Genomic DNA, 21,507 nt, shown 5'->3' with positions numbered 1-21,507 from the left:
AAATTATAAAATTGCGTGTTAATGTATTGCAGCTCTGGAAAAGAGCCTCTTACACAGAGGATAAGGACTTCTACTTTTGTTAGGATAGTCAGTAAAGGTTTAGCAGTATACATTTGAGGACTAATTTTCCCAAGTAATCGGTCTGAGGAAATGGTAGCAGTGGGGCCTCGTTGGTAATAGGCCTTCGTACGCAATGAATCTCTGGTAGCATCTGTAATAGGAGCTCGTGGCCTCTGTCTGCTCGGAATGGGCAAGGATTTTAATCCCATCACTGGATCCATCTGTCAAACATCAGCCCCCCACAGCAAAATGATTTCTAGCCGGATCAGTATCAGAAGACAGATAGAGAAATTGATCTCTATCTGCCATCTCAATTTCTGATGTCCTAAGATACTGTCTCTTTTTTCCCAAATCTATCCATTCAATTTATCAGTCCTGAATTAATTTCTGGGAAAATTGGAGGATGCCTTCCCTTGAGGATTCAAGGGTAGTCAGTGCAAAGTCACCCCTAGAAGTTCTTAGGAAAGTCATAGGCATTCATAGCTCACATCGCAAAATTTCACTATTTGCACCAAATGATGCTAAGCCTTTCTGATATACCCCTGAAAGTTTAAAAAAAAAAAAAAAGTGTGCCAGCGGTTGTATGCTATTATAAAACTATTGTATTATTTCCCAGAGTCAGTCGCTGGGGGATTTGCCAAGTTGGGAATGCCTAGGAGATAAAGCAGAGCTCCACTTGGGAGCCAGGGTAAAGGAGGGAGTCCTTTGCTGTATCCACCCCCTGTCCTTTTCTGCCGAAGAAATCGATGAAATCTCTAATCTGTACTCTACACTGGGAACATCTGAATTTTACAGAGTAGATCTTTTATCTTTTGAATTTTAGTAACAAGGATGATCGGCAAAATCGTATGACTACTGTCCACAAAGTGCTAAACTTGTTACAAAATTAACTGAATCCAAATATTTGGTGTATGTTCACAGAGGCAAGGCATGTAAGGATGACCATCATATGAAAAAAAGATGCCACTGATTCTAGCAGAATGTAGGCTGATTAGTTTTTCCAGGAATGAGGATAGGTTTGCGCTGATCCTCCCACAGGTCTACGTGTGACTAGTGAAGGAGCCGGCACACCTTATGAGTATGTACAGTTTTGAGGAAATTCCCTGGTGGTCCAGTGGTTAGGACTCAGCACTTTCACTGCCAGGGCCCGGTTCAATCCCCGGTCGGGGGAACTAAGGTCCCACAAGCCGTGGGGCACAGCCAAAAAAAAAAAAAAAAAGTATGTACGGTTTTGAACTCAGAGCACCAGCCTCATTAGCGCCACAGTCTGGCCACTGAGCTAACTGCCTGTAGACAGTTGCTTCTACGTCTCGTAGAACTTTCCCTTTAGGCTGTCCATACAATGACAAAAGAACCTGTTGAAACTTAAATTTCAGCCCTGCATATAGTTATTTAGCCTCTTCTCTGACACCAATGAAGCAATTTTATTGTTCCCCTTTTCTGGATTAACTGATTATTTCATCACACTTATTTCAGCAAAGAATGATGTGAAGCAAACTTCGCCTACGTCCGTTTTGCTACAGAAACTTACTTGGCAATAATTCTTTAAAAACAAAACACAACAAAGAGAACTCCCTGAGACTGTCAGTGTCTGCAGTAGATAGAAATAAGACCTTATTGTCACAAAATAATGTATGGAGAAAAGCCCCAGTGACTTCCAAAGACTAGTTAACTGACCAGTGAGACAGCCAAATCGCTTAACTGACCAGTGAGACAGCCAAATCGCTTGTGCCTTTTAGTTGACTTTTCTCCCTTTCTTGATTTCACATTTAATTTGTTCTCTAATTACAAGATAGCCCCTGACTTAAGCAATGCTATTATGCAAAACTCAGAACCTACAAAACACATAATTATGGAATGGTTCTTTACTTTCCAAAAATCATCTATCACGAGATTGATTTTATTAACATTATTATTACCAGTGATAATAATTAATTCACTGAATAGAAGCAGCGATTAAATGAAATAACAATATAAAGCACCCAGCACATCTAGTCATTCAATAGAAGTTAATTCCTTTCCACTTAAATCGTGCATTCTAGTGTTTATTCTAGTATTTATATAAGTCGAAGAACTTAAAGGCTGGCACTTACTGCTACTTGAAGGTAAATTAAAACAGGAAAGAACGGAAGGAAGGAAAAAAGGAAGGAAATTAAAGCAACTTTGAAATTGTGATTCTAGAAGGAAAAGGTAAAGAATATTCAATTTACCAAAATCCAGTTAACATGTAACTTTCCCAGTGAGGTGATGAGGGTTCTGTGCCTCTCCGTGCTCTTTCTAAGTCCTCTCTTTAACATGGCCTTCGCTGGAACATTCTTTCGCTATGTCTGGGGCAGAGCAAGACAAAGAGGCTGGCTCTAGTAGCATATTTTGAAGTAAGAATTCTCAAACTTTAAAAATATAAGTCTCTTTTTATACCGCAAAATACTTCTGGTAGTACCTCTGTAAATTTGCTTGCCATCCCTATACCATGATATATTAAAAATCAAACAGCAGATATTTCACCTTAATGTGCAGAAATTTTGTAAAAATTGTTTGACTTCCTCTAGAGTAAGTAAAAATTACTCGTATCATTTTCATGCACAATGGTTTGTAGCCATTAGGAGAAAAATAATTATTTGGCTAATAGCTGCGGTGGCTTAAATGATCTCATCTCTATTAAAAAAAATCAATTATTGTTTCTTAAATTTTCTCTGTGCGGTCATTAATTCTCTATCTTGATTTATGAGCCTTCCCTGAGTTAATTATATTTTGAAGACTTGTGGGGCTAAAATTTTGTATTACAGTAAATTTACATTTACATCTTTCCGTTTCCTAAAATCGTTCTTAAGAACTTCATTTTAAAATACATTTAAATATATTTTATAATCATTTAATAAGATGCTTTAGTCTGATACATTTACACAAAATTGCCTCTTTGGGGCTGAAATTTTCAAAGGCTGCCTCGAGGGAGAGAATGCAGCCTTTGGCTTGTGCTTCCAGGTGGCCCCAGACTGCCATCTGGTGGTCATTTAAATGCTTTAATTTTTCAAATTTCTGCCATTTCTCATTTCTACTCGTGTTCAAATGAGTATACAGCCATGATTGTTCTTGTTTTCTCCTTTACAATGATGTCACAGTCTTTTCGGATCTCACAATCAATTTTTAAGAAATACAAAGTCTCCCACTCCATTGTTTCAACTAATAAGAAATGGCCTTTTACCGTATAGCTGCACTATGGGCATTGGATGGACTCATAAGTATTGTTTTTGAACAAGCTGATAATAATGCACACCCAAAGTGAAAAAGCAGGCAAGTGAGAGCTAAGTGCTATTCTGGCAACGCAACGGTTACATTCATGAGATTTCTAATCACATCATCCACATTCTTGCCATTGGCAGGAAGCTTTAAAACAGACCAGGGAGCTTTCGAGACAGCGCAGCATCAGCTCCACCCAGGAACAGGGTCAGGCAGTGGTTTACTGCAGCGCAGAGGATGAGAGCAGGGAGAGAACACAATGGCGATGTGCTATAAATGTTTGGCAAGGCTGGTACAGCGACTGGAAAAGGCCTGGCCCAGGCAGGCTGGTACTAGATAATGTGTGCAAGCCGTATGGTGATTGTCCCTGGCCCACATCACAGGTGACAGATGTCATTTGTTCATGGCAAATTGACAGCAGAGAGTGGAAAGTAGCTGAGAAATCTGGCTTTCAGCATAGAGGTGATGCAAAGGCATTTCCCACCAATTTCCTCCCAGGTTCTGTTGAGTTCTGCCTTGGTCAAGGACTCGGTGGTCCCTTTGTGTCCTCGTGCCCACGCAGGAGTTCCAAGTCTCCAGCCTTCTGTTCAGCAGATTTTCTGGAGCTGCAGAGTGTCCACAGGTGATGAGGTGATAGGATTTCCACAAAGCTCTGTATCCCCAGGCAGAGTACTTGGTGGAAAAGAAAGAAAGGATAAGCGAACAAGCAAATAAGTGCTGACTTTGACTTCACAGTACTGACATGCGATTCCATAGCAGTTCTCAAACGAGCAGGGATGACATGCAGTTTCAAGAAGCATGTTCAATACTAGAGTATAATTTCATACTTAGAAGATTTAAACGTACATTATATATGCTTATGTAATTCATATTCATAACTATTTATGTAATTTATATTTAGAAAATGAAAAGATACCTATTGTATCTTTTTCATAACAGAAACTTCAGAAAATAAAGCTCAACTAAATCTTTTTGCTTGATAAGCCAATTCTCAAGAAAGGAGGGGTAAAAGCTCCCTTAGGGGGATATATCAGAATTTCCAGGGGTGAACAATTTTTATTTTTATTAAAAGATGAGATTTAAATGCTTTTCAATTAGAAATAGGGTTTGAGTTCTCCCTAAAATAGTGTTCTTTTAATGTCTGTATTTAAAATTAAAATAAGATAAACCAATATCAATGAAACACGCATAACGTGTAAGGCGTTATACCTCAACAAATACCTGTTTCTGAAATACAGATCAGTTTGGGGGAGAAGGCTTGCATAACCAGAGAATTCTTCACTTTTAATGGCATGTTTCCCTAATATAGTTTAAAACGTGAATTGCAGAGCAATACAGTAGTCCCCCCTTACCTGCAGGGGATACGTTCCGAGGCCCCCAGTGGATGCCTGAAACTGTGGATAGTATGGACCCCTATATATACTGATATTTCCTGTACTATCGGGCGGGTAGCATATACAGCGTGGATACACTGAACAAAGGGACGATCCACATCCTGGGAAGGACAGCGTGAGATTTCATCACGCTACTCAGAACAGCGTGCAATTTAAAACTTATGAATTGTTTATTTCTGGAACTTTCCATTTAATATTTTCAGACAGCAGTTGACTGTGGGTAACTCAGAAAGCAAAACTGCAGATAAGGAGGGGACTACTGTAATAGTAATAGTTTATATACAACTTTTCAGAAAGACATCTACTCTATAAAGTCAATAAGTATTTTTTTTTTTAATTTTTATTTATTTATTTATTCTTGGTTGTGTTGGGTCTTCGTTTCTGCGCGAGGGCTTTCTCCAGTTGTGGCAAGCGGGGGCCACTCTTCATCGCGGTGCGCGGGCCTCTCACTATCGCGGCCTCTCTTGTTGCGGAGCACAGGCTCCAGACGCGCAGGCTCAGTAGTTGTGGCTCACGGGCCTAGTTGCTCCGCGGCATGTGGGATCTTCCCAAACCAGGGCTCGAACCCGTATCCCCTTCATTGGCAGGCAGATTCTCAACCACTGTGCCACCAGGGAAGCCCCAATAAGTATTTTTTGGTGACTAATACTTAATATGTGGCATGCCCTGCCCCCCATTTACCTCCCTCCAATCCACCTCCACATTGAAGCAATAGTAACCTTTCTGGAATACCTACTGGATTGCCTTCGATTTGCTTTCAGTGTTTTCAGTGTTTTCCTTGTTGCCAGCAGGTTAAAGTCCAAACTCCTTAGCGTGGCTTAGAAAGCCCAGTGTGATCTAGATCCAGCCTACCTGCCTGGCCTCATCTCTTGCCATTCACCCACCCCTTCCAACACACCCATACTCTGGCCACACAAAATTCCTCTCATTCCCTGAAAAAGCCATGTTCTCTTTCTTATCCTGACCCTCACAATGCTATGCCCTGTGTCAGGAATACTCTCCCCATCCTGCTCCACCCACCTCCCTGCCTTCATCTGGCCAACCCCTAGTCACCCTTTAGGTCTCAACTCAGATGTCCCAGTCTCCAGGACGCCTTTCTTGACCTCTTAAGTCTGAGTTAGCTGCTCTTCTTCCGCTTCCCATAAGCGCCCTGTACTTCCTCTGTCATAACACATTTCACACTATATTATAATTGTCTGGTTATTTGTCTTTCTCTTCCATTAAACTGTAAGTTTGGGATAGACACATTATTGCCCACTACTGTATCCACTAGGGTCCACCACAGTGCCTGGCACACAGTAAGTGCTCCATAAATTTGTGTTGAAGGGATGAATGTGTATTTTCTTTAATCTCCTGAACTCCAATGGTACTATTATGCTGTCGTGCCTTTGTCTCGTTTCAGTCTGTGATGCTTCTCTTACATAGCCAGCGGCGTTATATCTTTGAGTATGACCAATCGGATTGTCTGCTCTCAGTCACCATGCCTAGTATGGTGCGCCACAGTTTACAAACCATGCTTTCAGTGGGCTACTACCGGAACATCTACTCCCCACCAGACAGTAGCACTTCTTTTATTCAAGACTATAGTCGAGATGGCCGACTACTACAGACCCTGCAGCTGGGGACAGGGCGCAGAGTTTTATACAAGTACACCAAGCAAGCAAGGCTGTCTGAGATTCTCTATGATACCACCCAGGTCACATTAACATATGAAGAGTCTTCTGGAGTGATTAAGACAATACACCTGATGCACGATGGCTTCATTTGCACAATCAGATACAGGCAAACAGGTTTGTTGTGAAAGGGTGGTGATGTATACAACCACATCAGTCTTATGAAATTTTTGCTGGCCACAGTCTGAGATATAAGCATTAACCTATAGACATTCAATTCAACCAAATTTCACTTGCATTATCAAATTATCTTCCATTGAAAATGAAAAACATAAGTGACATGAAAGCTGATTCCTTAAAAACATACAGTACATTTCTCTTTCTATGTCTCAGCTCTCAAGAAAGTTGAGTTCTAGGTACCTAGTCTAACTGTGTACCGGTCCCTACTCACCACCAAATCTTCCCAAAGATGCAGCTGCAAGATATGAGTCTCACTGAAACTAACTCAAGCCCTATGTAACCTCTATAAGCCTCAGTTGATGGCAACATGTCTTTAAAAGTCACAACTTTTGATTATATTTCATCCTTTCGGTTTATAAAATGCCCAAATCCAGTTACTTGAATGCTGGAATTGGTCAAAACCTGACCCTCTGACTTTGTAGCACAGGTTAAATAAACTGAAAGTATTTTTGTCAGTAATTATTTTTAAAAAAGCATGTTTATAATATCAGTTTCATCACCTCAACTACTGGATGGGTTATTACTTCTAAAGTTCCTATAGTTAAATTAGTCTATAACTATAATATACAGTATTTAAATTTTTTTCATATTTGGTGACCACAACTACGAGAATATATATATCTATGAGATGAGATGCCCAGGCATTAGATACCAGAGGTCAATCTCTAATATTTTATTTTGAATGTAAAAGCATCCATACTAAAGAAAAGAACACTAGAATTTTCTGATTGTTCAATATTGAGCGCCTAGCTTTGTTCTCATTATTTTTATTTTGATCCCTTCAGGACCTCTTATTGGGCGCCAGATTTTCAGATTCAGTGAAGAAGGCCTTGTGAATGCTCGGTTTGACTACAGCTACAACAACTTCCGCGTGACCAGCATGCAAGCTGTGATAAATGAAACCCCTTTGCCCATAGATCTGTACCGATATGTCGATGTCTCTGGTAGAACAGAGCAGTTTGGAAAATTCAGTGTAATTAATTACGATTTAAATCAGGTCATAACTACTACAGTGATGAAGCACACCAAGATCTTCAGCGCCAATGGACAAGTCATTGAAGTCCAGTATGAAATCCTAAAGGCAATTGCCTACTGGATGACTATTCAATACGATAATATGGGCCGAATGGTAATATGTGATATCAGAGTAGGAGTAGATGCCAATATAACAAGATATTTCTATGAATACGATGCTGATGGGCAACTTCAAACTGTTTCTGTAAATGATAAAACCCAGTGGCGTTATAGTTATGATCTGAATGGCAACATCAACCTCTTAAGCCACGGGAATAGTGCTCGTCTTACTCCTCTCCGATATGACCTCCGAGATCGCATCACCAGACTAGGAGAAATTCAGTATAAAATGGATGAAGATGGCTTTCTGAGGCAGAGGGGAAATGACATATTCGAATATAATTCTAATGGTCTGCTGCAGAAAGCCTACAATAAGGCTTCTGGCTGGACTGTGCAGTATTACTACGATGGGCTTGGGCGACGTGTCGCCAGTAAGTCCAGCCTAGGACAGCACCTCCAGTTCTTTTATGCAGACCTTGCCAACCCCATAAGAGTTACTCATTTGTACAACCACACGAGCTCAGAGATTACATCCCTGTATTATGATCTCCAAGGTCACCTTATTGCCATGGAGCTAAGCAGTGGTGAAGAATATTACGTAGCCTGTGATAATACAGGAACCCCGCTAGCCGTGTTCAGCAGTCGAGGTCAGGTGATAAAAGAGATACTGTACACGCCTTATGGAGATATCTATCATGACACTTACCCTGACTTTCAGGTCATCATTGGTTTTCATGGAGGACTCTATGATTTCCTTACTAAATTAGTGCACCTGGGGCAAAGAGACTATGATGTTGTTGCTGGTAGATGGACGACGCCTAATCATCACATATGGAAACAGTTGAACCTCCTTCCTAAACCATTCAACCTCTACTCTTTTGAAAATAACTATCCAGTTGGCAAAATTCAAGATGTTGCAAAGTATACCACAGGTATTTAAACGGTGTAACACTTTATGCTAAGGTAAAGAGAAAACTCGTTTATCACATAATCTCAATGCCTTTGTAAATATGCTTCCTCTTCCTGCCAGCTAGCCCACAAGTTATTGTGCAGTCACTCTCTTCCTTAGTCTTCTAGAGTGAGCAGAACTGTGTATGTTAACATAAAACATGATGCTTTTGCATCCCAGTACATTTTCTCTTTCCTTTTAAGCTTTCTTTTTGTAGTTTTCACTCTTAAAAGTTTCTACAAATAATTTCATAGAAGAAAAATCAGGATTCTGTTGCATCAATATCAATTAGATATAAATCTAATATCACAGTCTGTGTGGCCTTATTACCACTACCACATTGAGAATTTCCACACAGTAAACTGAGCCGATCTCTGTGATTATCCATGAATCAAAAGGTTTCCCTGGGGAAAGGATCATATGTTTTGGAGTGGGTGACATAAAGGGGAGTTTATCCCTAACTTACCATTGGCTAAACCTATCGAAGGCAGGAGAGGCATCTTTCAAGCTTTCCACAAAAGTTGTAAAGTATGGGCTTTAAAATCTTTTTTTCTTTTAAATTTGTGTCTCACAGACATTGGAAGTTGGTTGGAGCTATTTGGTTTCCAACTACACAATGTACTACCTGGATTTCCCAAACCAGAATTGGAAAATTTGGAATTAACTTATGAGCTTCTACAGCTTCAGACAAAAACTCAAGAGTGGGATCCTGGAAAGGTTAGTATATGTTTTACCATCTCTATTTCGCTGAAAAAACAGAAGAGCATCCAACATCATGAAACATATATTTGCTTACTTATGTTTGAATCTTCTTGAATATTCACTTAAATGCCCATGATTAATGAGGAGGTAGGAAAAAGCTTCCATGAGGAAAGGATCAGGGAATTGGAGCTTTGGGAAAAGAAAAGACTAACGTGTGACTTGATGACTGCTGCAGAAGAAGAAAGTGGAACTGAACTTTAAATAACAATTCTAAAATGGGCTACCAAGGGCAATTATGGAGGGGGACTTCCCTAGTGGTCCAGTGATTAAGACTTTGCCTTCCAATGCAGGGGGTGTGGGTTCAATCCCTGGTGGGGGAGCTAAGATCCCACATGCTTCACGGTCAAAAAACCAAAACATAAAACAGAAGCAGTATTGTAACAAATTCAATAAAGACTTTAAAAATGGTCCACATCAAAAAAAATCTTTTAAAAAAAAAGGGCAATTATGGATTCTATATAGAGAAAATTGTTCACTAAGAGACCTAAAGCATCAGATCTCCAACTGCAAAATAATTCAGGGCATAGTGCATTAAGAGCATGGGAATAACAAATTAAATTATTCTGATAAATGGGACTTCCCTGGCGGTCCGGTGGTTAAGACTCCGAGCTTCCATTGCACGGGGCACAGGTTCAATCCCTGGTTGGGGAACTAGGATCTTGCATGCCTCATGATGCAGCCAAAAAAAAAAAAAAATTATTCTGATAAAGAAAAAGTATACAAGAGTAATGAAGCAAAATAATAAATATTACAGAGAGAAAGTCTCTGGAAAAATAGGAATACCAAAACATTCAAGGTTCAGCAGATAATTCCATCACTTAATGAGGTACAAATGAAAACAAGAAAGAACTTTATCTTTCAGTTGAAAGAAAGAGGAATATCTGTGTTTGCCAAAAAAAAAAAAAAAATGGCTTTAACAAAATAAAACTGAAACTTGGGTGAGAGGGCTTGAAATTCAAGTATAAAAATTATAACGGAAAGGAAATTCTAAATAAGTACTATAGGCTTATCCCTTTTTGTAAATACATATAACATGTAAATGCTTTTTGTAATTAAACGTCCTGAAAAAAGTTTAACAAAATGTTGAAAATTTCTGATGCTTTGTAATGGATACTTGGAGGTTCATTATTCTCTTCTCTTTATTTCTTAGTATGTTTGAAATCTGCCATAGTAAAAAGGTTTTTTTTTTTAATCCACATAAAAAGATCCATGGACTTGCTGATTTGCCCTTGTGATTTATAAGGTCATAAGCTACTTGAAAGCAAGAATCATGCCTTATACCGTCTCTTATACCTCACTGTGGCTAATGTATTACTCTACATCCAATAAGAAACAGCTAGTCAGTGTCCGTTGAATGGGTAAAAATAAAATGTCTTTGTTTGGGGGGAACTAGACCCACTTAAGTGCCTTTTAGCTCTGCGATTCTATGGTGTCAAGTTTGAACGTATTTGCTTATGCTTAACTCAACTCACCAAGATATCAAGAAATATATGCCAGGTGATCAAGTCACCTGTTAGTCTTTTCCAAAGCTCTAGTGAAGAGATTCCAAATTTGGCTTGTTTTTAAATCACAAACCAGCAAGTTAAAGAGAGAAGGAAGCAACCTGGCAAGCCTTTGCTTTCTACAATCACCAAGCATATGCTAGGTGTCTAATCGTCTGCTGCCTTTGCTCTGTGCCTTTCTTCTTTCCTAGACCATCCTGGGTATCCAGTGTGAGCTCCGGAAACAGCTCAGGAATTTCATTTCCTTGGACCAACTTCCTATGACTCCCAGATATAATGACGGACGGTGCCTTGAAGGAGGGAAGCAACCAAGGTTTGCTGCTGTTCCTTCTGTTTTCGGCAAAGGTATAAAATTCGCCATCAAGGATGGCATAGTAACAGCCGATATTATAGGAGTAGCCAATGAAGATAGCAGGCGGCTGGCTGCCATTCTCAATAATGCTCATTACCTGGAAAACCTACATTTTACCATAGAGGGGAGGGACACGCACTATTTCATTAAGCTTGGGTCTCTGGAGGAAGACCTGGTGCTCATCGGTAACACTGGGGGCAGGCGCATTCTGGAGAATGGTGTCAATGTCACTGTGTCCCAGATGACTTCGGTGTTGAATGGGAGGACTAGACGGTTTGCAGATATCCAGCTCCAGCACGGGGCTCTGTGCTTCAACATCCGGTATGGGACAACTGTCGAAGAGGAAAAGAATCACGTGTTGGAGATCGCCAGACAGCGTGCTGTGGCCCAGGCCTGGACTAAGGAACAAAGAAGGCTGCAAGAAGGGGAAGAGGGTATCCGGGCATGGACAGAGGGGGAAAAGCAGCAGCTGCTGAGCACTGGGAGAGTACAAAGCTATGATGGGTATTTTGTTTTGTCTGTTGAGCAGTATTTAGAACTTTCTGACAGTGCCAACAATATTCACTTTATGAGACAGAGCGAAATAGGCAGGAGGTAACAAAAAAAATCTCTGCCTTTGCGTCACCAAAGACTGCCTGTTTTTAAAACATAAAATGGTTTATTGTATTGGTTTTCTAGATCAGAACTCTGTATATATAAATATGGAGGAAAAACATATCCAACTGCCTTTCAATGTGACGGAAGATGGTATTTTAATATTGTTTGTTTAAACTCTTTAAGAAATGACAGAGATTTTTAGTTCTTGTGTGGCAGTATTCAAAATAACACAAGTAGAACTCAAACAACTAAAAAAAAATTTTCAGCAAGCACCGCTTTCAATTTGTGGAGCCATGCAGATGTTCAAATATAAAGAAAGAACCTGAGGTTCTCCATGTCTATTGTGACACGTGGTTTCATATTCAGCTTTTGGCAGAACTTGCGGGCCATTTGAAAGGTGGTGCAATCATATCTGAACCTTGCATTTCGAAAGACTGCCAGCTCTTTCACATGTTCCAGATCTGTTATAGGAAACTTTGAAAGAAGTGTAAAATGTCCTCGGCCACCATCTCCTAGAGTCAGGACCCATTTGCCCTTCGTCCCTGATGATTCCTCCTTGCTTGTTGAAATAGATGCCATGTTGTTGTGCTGTGTTTTGGCGTGTGGTGGCTGGGTTCTGTCTACCACGCTTCCCTGTGGGTGTGGTCACCAAATCCGATTGCCACTATTTGCTCGTGTGTACATGATACCAAGGCAGCTGGCCAATGTAACTCCTCCCACCCAACTTGTTTTGACTACATTTTGTACACAATTGTCCAGCTGTATTGGTGTCATGAAAACATAGCTTTTATTAACCTGGGTAGGAATTTCTCATTTATATATAGGGTGTGTTTTGGTCATAGTTTCACATTCGTGATTCAGTATTTATACACTAATCCAATGGTTTCGTGCACATGAAAGGTAATTTACTACAAAGTGTGATTCTGGTACAAAAAAAAAAAATAGGCTTTCACAGGCATACGTGCCTGGGATGCCGACACATTACACTCACTACTACTGCAGAAATTCATAAGAGCCAAAACCTTTAAAAAAAAAAATAGACATAGTACTAAGGTGAAAGGAAAGTACCAAGGGGAAGACCAAACTAAACATCACGGGAAGTTGCTGCCACATTGTTTCACCCCACTTAGATTTATCTTTCAAATGTGCAATTCTGTATTGAACATCTCCCAGCCATAGTCAGGAAATTTAATTAAGTGAGCCCTTTCCAACCTAAAACATTTCAACTAATTATAGAGAGGCAGACTATTTTTTACTAAGATAATTTATATGGTTAGTTATTTTAGTTCTCTGTCTTTGCCCATTTATTTTTGATTAAATCATCTCTCCTGCCTAGGAAAATAGCTATTTTCCAGGAAGGGTTATTTTGTTCTACGATCATTTAAAATGCAGAAAAAGATCAGGATTAGTGTTAACATCAGCTGCAGTTTCTCAATCTGTATGAATCCTGTCGTAAAAGAAGCCCCTTGGTGAGCTGGGAGTTTTGTGCCCAGTGACAAAGAGACAGTTTGTAAACTGCTGTGCAATTGTTAAGTTACCACAAATGAAAATACAGGACAGCACAATGTGGCCTGTGGAAAATTCTCCTGAGCCAGCTTCAGCACTTTCGTCACCAGCTCTGGACACTCACTATGTCTGAAGGAGAATTTATGATGGAATGTTGCAGTTTGGATTCTTTCCAGCCGCTACCTGAATGCAGTGTGGGGTCATTGCCTTGCTTTGTGATGACAGTCTTTTTTGAAAATATGCAAAGTCAGAATCCAGGCTCACATTAAGGTTTTTAAAGAGTCTGGCTCCTAACTACACAAAGTAGAGTGAGAGAAAGGCAAGGACCCGATGACAGTAGGGGAGGGTGTATCCAAACATTTCATTTTCAAAACCTTCAGGTTGGGATTACACATGTATTCCAAGAGAGAGAAAGAATTCATGATGAACTCATATTGGGGTTTTTTCCCCTGAATCAGGCCTGTGTTAATGGTATAGTATTTATTCAGGACAGGATCTAAAATTACTAACAAACTTGTTGAAAATTTGAATACCTCCACACCAGCCTAAAAATGGACCTTAAGTTCCTAGAACCTCTGATGTTCTTTTAAATCAATGGAAAAATAACTTATGAACTGTATATAAAGAGTGCATTCATAAATGTGATGATGTATTTTATCACTAATCCAAGATGTCAATATTAGAGTCTATTTTGCTTATACTTTAAGCGATTATACTTTTTTGCAATTCACTGATGATGTATCATTTTCAAACTGCTTTAAATATCCATTAGAAACAAGTATTTGAAGCTTTTACTTAATAGTAATTACCATGAACTGTGCATTTCTAGTTTGAAATACATATTTATTTAATTTGTGCCTTTAGTTTTTTAAAGTTATATTTGTATTATATTCAGAAAATGCACTTTTTATCACTTAGAGCTGTGGTTTTAATACTGCCTTGAACTATTACTGTTCTCTTTACCACTTCCAAAGTTTTTTAGGAGGAAAGAGAAAAAACCCCAAAAGGTTAGCACTAATGAGTAGTAAATCTAAGAGAAACATTTTGGCATTTCTTAATAAGAACATGGACATATTGAGTACATCACTTCCTCTTCATGTGAATACAAAGAATGCCTTTATTGACTTGTAGTTCTGAAGTTTAAATTAATGAAAGAACAATTCATTTGTATTTCTTGATGAAAGTAAAAGCATTTTAAAGAGAAATATATGAATTTCTCATACCCAGAAGACAGGTGGCGGACACTACACAGCCACACACCATTCAAGGAAGTTCAAGTGAGAGCACAGCAGTCGGGCTCTCCTATGAAGAATATTCTGGGCTGGAGGCAGGGAATACTCCGTGGTTGTTTCTTTTTCCTAGTTAGGCCCATTTTATTTGTGCTTTTTTTGTTTTATTTTGTTTTGACTCTTGCACTACAGTCTAGAGATCCAAATGAGCTGAAAAGTTCACAGTTGAACAGACATTTAAATATATTTATTTTTAGTTGTCATTCTAATCATTACTGATTAGAAGCATGATTCCTGAAGGAAACGGAAATAGAGCCCAATTCATACTAATTTTTAGTAAAACACTCGCCATATAAATAGGCATATGTTTTATTTTTAACCCAACAAAAAAATGTATAAAATAAGCGTGTCCTTTACTGTCAATTTATCTAGAAGCTCTATAATATATAGACTATATATATAACATAATATATACAACATAGCCAAATGTATGAAAACTTAACGATGTATAATTTGGAATTCACATGCTATGTAGAGAGGTATACAATTAATTCTAATTTTTGTAAGATTGTTCTTTTTCATTACTGTTGACACAGTTTCAAGCATCCTATCATGTTGTTTCTACTTTTTTTCCTCTCTTTCCTTTTTTAAAAAAATTTTTTAACCAGACCAGGCCCTACTGTAATAGCACCTAAGAGAGTCAGGGCAAAGTTTTTGCATTTATAAAGATATATTCCTGTAAGGGCAACTGTAATGGAGTTCAGTGGTAATGGAAGCAAAAGTACAGTAATCAAGTATTGAAAGGAACTTTTGGAGAGACTGGAGTGTATTATAGCTTGTGGAAAAACAGAAGGCTACAGATTGGATGCAACGTTCTTGTGTTCTTAGAGGAACTCACATACACATAGCTGACCTGACTAGTACTTCAGATCTCAGACTGCTCTTCCACAGCCTTCTGTAAGGTTCTTTATTCTGCAAAAAAACAAAAACAAAAAAAACAAAGACAAAAAAACAAAACAAAGAAAAAAAACAGAAAATAACAAACAACAACAAAAAAGAATTCAACCACAAAATAGTGACTGTTTCAGTGTGTCCTTCACGTGAAAGCTATTCAGGACCAAATATACTACTGTGTGTAAGAAGAAATTACTTCCTAAACAGTAACTGAAAATAGTTAGAGTTAAACTTGCTGTGGATTTTGTCTTGGCAGTTGTCATCTTACATTATTTGTCAAAGGAAACGTGTTTGGCAGTTAAAAAATCTTTCCTTAGATTTAGTGGTGGACTTTAACCTCTTAAATAAATGTTAGTATATCAGATTGTGTCCTTGAAAATATTTTACTTGTATGATTCATGACAATGTCTAAATCTTTACTATTCTTCTGGCAAAAGCATCAGTAAGAAAGAAGGTGAAAAAGAGAAGTATAGCCTTTACGTCAGAAAAATATTCTTTTTAGCTGCTTACTTTCTCATGAGAAGTAAAGATGTTTACAGTGTATGCCAAGATTTTCAGTTTCTATATAACAACAGTTAGAGGTTCTAATCATACAGGAAATTGTGTTATAATGGCCTGAGCCATGTTGCTAGGAAACAATAGGTTCCAGTTTTGTATTCCTGCTCTCAATCCTGTGCTGAAAAGTGACTGGATACTGTACAGGTTCATGTTCTCTGGCTGCAGTTAAATGGTCTTTTGCATTTTGCTCTGGCTTTCAGGCCAGAAGCATGCATTTTTCTACAAGAGCATCACAACAACATGCTGTAAATATTTAAAGTTAAACATTATGTGTCGATATTTGAAAGAAAAAAGTACTTTGAATATTTCATTTTTAAAAAATAAAATTGCAAATGAACACTGTGTCCCATTTTATTCATGCGCCAAACTGCATTCTCAAGTCAGTCTGGTCACCTGAGATTTGAAAAGTGGCTCCCCTAACAGGAAGCAATAAAACCACATCACCTTGAAAATATAGGTGCAGAAGTCAAAAAGGCACTAATCCTAAGCAGACGCCTCTTCACTTTTATTTTTCATACATATAGGATCTCTGACACAAATGACCATTTAATAAAAATAAAATAAAAAAAGAGTAGCTGTTTCAAGTTTAAATGCCTCTAGGCTAGGCCTCATAAAGGTTCTCTCTCCTGCTGATGCCTTTCTCAGCAATAGAAAGAAAATTAAGAATTGAAAAACAGGGGTGAGAGGGAGCTAGGAGAGCAAGGCAACCCAACGCATTGGCAACGAATGAATGGGGCAGGGGAGGCAATCAGGAAAGACTAAAAAACAACAACTCTTCTGAGGCCCGAAGTCCTGGGCAGTTACAATGGCCCTTGGCACTTATTTTTCACAAAAAGACATTTACGAGTGACACTGGGAAGGCTGGCCAACAGATCTTCCAAAATTCATCTTGATAGTAATGGGGTACGTATAGTCCAAACAGCCTGTTACTGAAACTTGCTTGGAATCCTGGAATTTACACCACTCTAAAATGCCCTGCTGCCTTTTTATTCACTCATATATACAGAGATACAGTGAAAAGATTGACAGAGCAGAAGACAATCCTGATTGTTTCAACACACCAATCAGCAAAAAGCAACGGGGGTGGGGAGTGGAGTTGGGGGATATTAGTAACACCAGGAGACTGTTTTTTCAAAATATGCATCCCACCCTCAGTACAAAAAGAAAGAAGCAAGAGCTCCTGCGTTGAGAGAATTATAAAGGAGATGAGGGATTTCTCCATGTTCCTTCCCTGTTCACCCTCACTTTTAGAGATCTTTAAATATCAATGCTATTTAAACATTTAGTAATATTACTACCGTAAATTTATATAATTCTAGTATCTCAATAATCCTGTGAGGTGAGCAAGACTTAATTGTTCCTATTTGGCAAATACAATACCAGCAACAGACTGACTTACCTAAGGTCACTGGCATAATCAGTGACAAAGCCGAAAAGCAAATTCAAGTCTCATTTGCTATGTTGATGGCCTCTCTCCAGTCGATCAGGTTATATTCTTTCCACATAAAAATATTCATTTAAAAAGCAAATGACCTAATGATGAAAATTCAGCCTTTTACTACAAGTTGGGCCAATGATCCCAAATTATGAAAGTGTCCAAACTGGGCAGTTTAACTTCACCCCGAGCTGCAAACTGCAAAATTATGGTGTCCCATTTACTGCAAGGGCAAACATAGGCGACAAAGTTGAATTTATAGCCCACTAACAGGAAGACTAGGCATCTGTAACCTTGAAATGCTCAAGGGCAAATCTAGGTTTTATTATTAATAGACTTTTTGGATTCTGAACTCAATAAAGTGAATCAAATAAAACATAAGCTGATGTCTAAACATTCTTAACAGATTTTAAAGCTGGTTCTCACATTTTAACTTCTCTATCCATTCTACCACAAATAATATCTTAAATCCAGCCCTTGATTTATACCAGAAGACTTAATCAGAGGCATCCTCTGTAGACCTCTTCTACCTATGTACTACCACAAAGGTTCCCTGCCTGTAACAGCCAAATGGACAATTACCTAAGCTTGTCTCCCTACTGACCTTATCTCTTCAGAACAAATTTCAGAGAAAATGAACAAGTATTTGATAAACTGTCATGTTCCTTGTGGGCTTGCTGACACACTTTTTTTTCTGAAGAAAGGTGTGCACTTAGAAATATATGTGCATTTTTCTACCTTTACTCAGCATCTTACAGGTATATGTTAACATGGCAATATTTTAGATATGGCAAGGATATGACCTTTCTGTAAAGGTGCAAGCTATTATGTACTGGGAAATAGCAAGGATGTTCATGCCAGGAAAGAAAAAGTGCAAAAAACTTGATGAATAAAAGGCCAGCAAAAGAAGACAGTGGGTAGGCACATCAACTGGAAAATTTGACAGTAGCAAAATCAGAAAAGCACTTACCTTTTTCAGTGAATCAGTCCAATAAGATAAGTAAGATGACCTTCATCGATGCTTTATTTAGTATATTAATAGCACCTATCTTTGACTATTTTTGAAAGGAATATTTTAAGACAAATTAGGAAAATAAAGCTTTCAAATACTTTATTAAAATATGAAAAACCATAAATAATTCAAAAAAGCTTTTTCAAAAAAGGCCCTGGTAAAGGAACATGCAAACAATTCATATATTTAGGATTATTCCATAATGAACAAATTAGAGTAAAAATTAGTTACACCTATTAAAATTTAAACCCAAGCTACAAATAATTAAAAAATATCTAAACATATGCATTTTATTTGGAAAGTCAGCTTTCTGAATTCCTTTACAAATTAAAGTGATGCTTTTACTTCTAGAAATGGTAACTGGAGCACAATACATCATTGTGGCCATACTCCACTTTTGCACTCCCATAGCATCCAGGTTAAATGCTCAGAAATCAGATGTTGCCAGCAGAGAGAGTAGCTTTGTCTCTTGGCAGTTCACTAATTATTAACCAAGCTCACTACCTCTCACGGTACAACCCAGAATTCCAAGTTACTGGTTTATAATGAAACTTATAATGAACCAGCTTCCTATGGACCATGGGCCAGAGTATTGGGTTAACTCATTCTTCCTTTAAAGACAGATCTACCTAGGGAACACTTGTTTACTGTTGGTGGGAATGTAAATTGGTGCAGCCACTGTGGAAAACAATACGGAAGTTTCTCAAAAAACTAAAAATAGAGCTACCATATGATCCAGCAATCCCACTCCTGGGTATATATCAAAAACACTAATTTGAAAGATACGTGCACCCCAATGTTCACGGCAGTATTATTTACTGCCAAGCTATGGAAGCAACCTAAGTGTCCATCAACAGATGAACAGATAAAGAAGATGTGGTATATATATACAATGGACTACTACTCAGGCATAAAAAAGAAGGAAATTTTGCCATTTGCAACAACATGGATGAACTTGGAGGGTATTATGCTAAGTGCAATAAGTCAGACAAAGAAAGGCAAATACTGTATGATATCACTTATATGTAGAATCTAAAAAATACAACAAACTAGTGAATATTTTAAAAAAGAAGCAAACTCACAGGTATAGAGAACAAACTATTGATTACCAGTGGGGAGAGAGAAGGGGGGAGGAGCAATATAGGGGTAGGGGATTAAGAGGTACAAACGATTCTGTATAAAGTAAGCTACAAGGATATATTGTACAATACAGGGAATATAGCCAATATTTTATAATAACTATAAATGGAGTAGAACCTTTAAAAAAAAGACAGATCTACTTACATGTTGGGACCCTCACTTACCATGTACTTATCACCTTTTATTGTTATTTTCCTGTCTTTTATTGTTATTTTCTTTTATTGTCTTTTATTGCTATTGTTTTCTTGTCCAACTAGGCAGGGGGCTACCTGAGCGTGGAGGCCAGGTGTTTTTACTTCTCTACCCCAGTGCCTATTGTGTTTGCTGAGTGAATGAATTCTATGAGGCCTGAAGCAACTTGACATATAATTGAATTGTAAGAGTCATGAAAATATAAATGTGAGAAGAAAATACCAGTACCCATCACTGCCTAAAATCTTGGCTCTCACTTAGGTTACAATTACTTGGAATTGTTAAAAATTAATGTAACCTGTAAGCTTCCAATGGTCTTGTAGGGCCACCTGATAGGGAGACTGCTTGTAAATCAGCTACTCATGAGCCACAGCTGATGAGCCGCAGCTGCTGTTTTTACATGGAGTGGCAACTACTGGGGCAGAGGTAAATGAAAAGAAGAAAAGTCCACTTCATCAGATTTGTAATATAATTTCAAATCCTGTAGCATCAAATATAATAAACATTTAGAGCATATTTTAAATTACGGGAATTTTAAACTACAGATTAGTCCGTGGATTTTACTGTCCAACATCAGAACACTAGGCAAGAAGGTTGCTTTCAGAATTAAACAGAAATTCTTCACTCCCTATCTAGTACTTGTTTTTAGCACACAGTGCACAGCTTCATATATCCCCAGAGAGCCTATAACACTATAGCTATTGGAGAGCATAACACCTAAGGTAGAACCGCACGTGACAAAGACGAGGGACACGAACCAGCTTCCTGCCATATAATCAAGCAAGACATTTTAAAATCAGTAGCTATCAAATAATATTTCACTAAAAATGGTGCTTTTGAGAAAAACTGAGGATTATTTTTATTTACATTTGGCAAGAATTGACATTAATCTTTTATAAAGTATCATTATGTTTTAAATCATTTCCCATTTGTAAATACAATAACTGAAAATAACCTGTGGAATTATTTCTCCCCAATCCTCATTTCAAAGCTCCTCATTATCTGAAAAGTCCATTTCAGCTTTAACATCATGCTAGATGCTTCCATTACAGGACTATGATGGTCTTAGAAATACTTTTGTAGCTCACTGAACTATATTATCTATTATATATAAGACTTAGCATATATTTAAATTATTGAAAATAAAGTACAAGGTGTGTTTTATTTTTCTTCATGGTGCTTTCAGGAAGACATCAGGATCTTCTCTTCTCCCTAAAGAAAAATAATAACAAAAATCAAGAAGAGATAAACTTACAAGCTATTAAAATTACAGGTTAACTCAAACATAAAATTTCCAACTGCATAAAGTTCACAAAGATACAATCCAATGATATAGCTCAAGCAACTAGTATTTAAAACTGTTATAGAGAATGGAATACTGAGCCAATTTGTAAACTGGAATTCTATTTACAATTCTTTTAAAAAAGCTAACTACTCATTAATTTAATTCACCACTTGAGTCTGAGTCTAATTGTCAGTTTATGCCTGAGCCTGGGTCCCTGTCAAAAAAGGAAATAACAACTCATTTTATTTTATCATAAATATTTATTGTTTCAATCAACGCGTAACTTCTTACTCCAGACAGATGATTAACCCCTTTCAATAGATATCACCTATCACAAATCTGACAGCTGAGGACATTGGCTAGTGTTCGGTGATTAGCTTGACACGTCCACTAAAATAGCTTTGCTCAGGAGATGT

The 21,507-nt window shown here is 38.0% G+C and overlaps 2 protein-coding genes across 4 annotated transcripts in view; one reads left to right on the top strand and one right to left on the bottom strand.

The window, feature by feature from the left end:
- Positions 1-16,364, top strand: part of TENM1 (teneurin transmembrane protein 1) — a 777,022-nt gene extending 760,658 nt beyond the window's left edge. For all 3 annotated transcript variants that reach the window (XM_082376913.1, XM_082376912.1, XM_082376911.1), the window contains 4 exons: positions 6,094-6,481; positions 7,330-8,550; positions 9,142-9,284; positions 11,023-16,364. In XM_082376913.1, coding sequence (XP_082233039.1) covers positions 6,094-6,481; positions 7,330-8,550; positions 9,142-9,284; positions 11,023-11,781 — 2,511 coding nt within the window. In that variant the 3' untranslated portion in view covers positions 11,782-16,364. The remainder of the gene's footprint in view (positions 1-6,093; positions 6,482-7,329; positions 8,551-9,141; positions 9,285-11,022) is intronic.
- Positions 16,365-17,710: 1,346 nt separating this feature from the next.
- Positions 17,711-21,507, bottom strand: part of SH2D1A (SH2 domain containing 1A) — a 29,432-nt gene continuing 25,635 nt past the window's right edge. Inside the window, exon 4 of the mRNA XM_082377623.1 lies at positions 17,711-21,018. Within this exon, the coding sequence (XP_082233749.1) occupies positions 20,978-21,018 (41 nt within the window). The 3' untranslated portion in view covers positions 17,711-20,977. The remainder of the gene's footprint in view (positions 21,019-21,507) is intronic.

This window comes from Balaenoptera borealis (genome assembly GCF_965194805.1).
Source record: "Balaenoptera borealis genome assembly, chromosome: X".
NCBI lineage: Eukaryota > Metazoa > Chordata > Mammalia > Artiodactyla > Balaenopteridae > Balaenoptera > Balaenoptera borealis.
The sequence above is the reverse complement of the archived record's forward strand: the minus strand, read 5'-3'. Positions and strand labels throughout refer to the sequence as shown.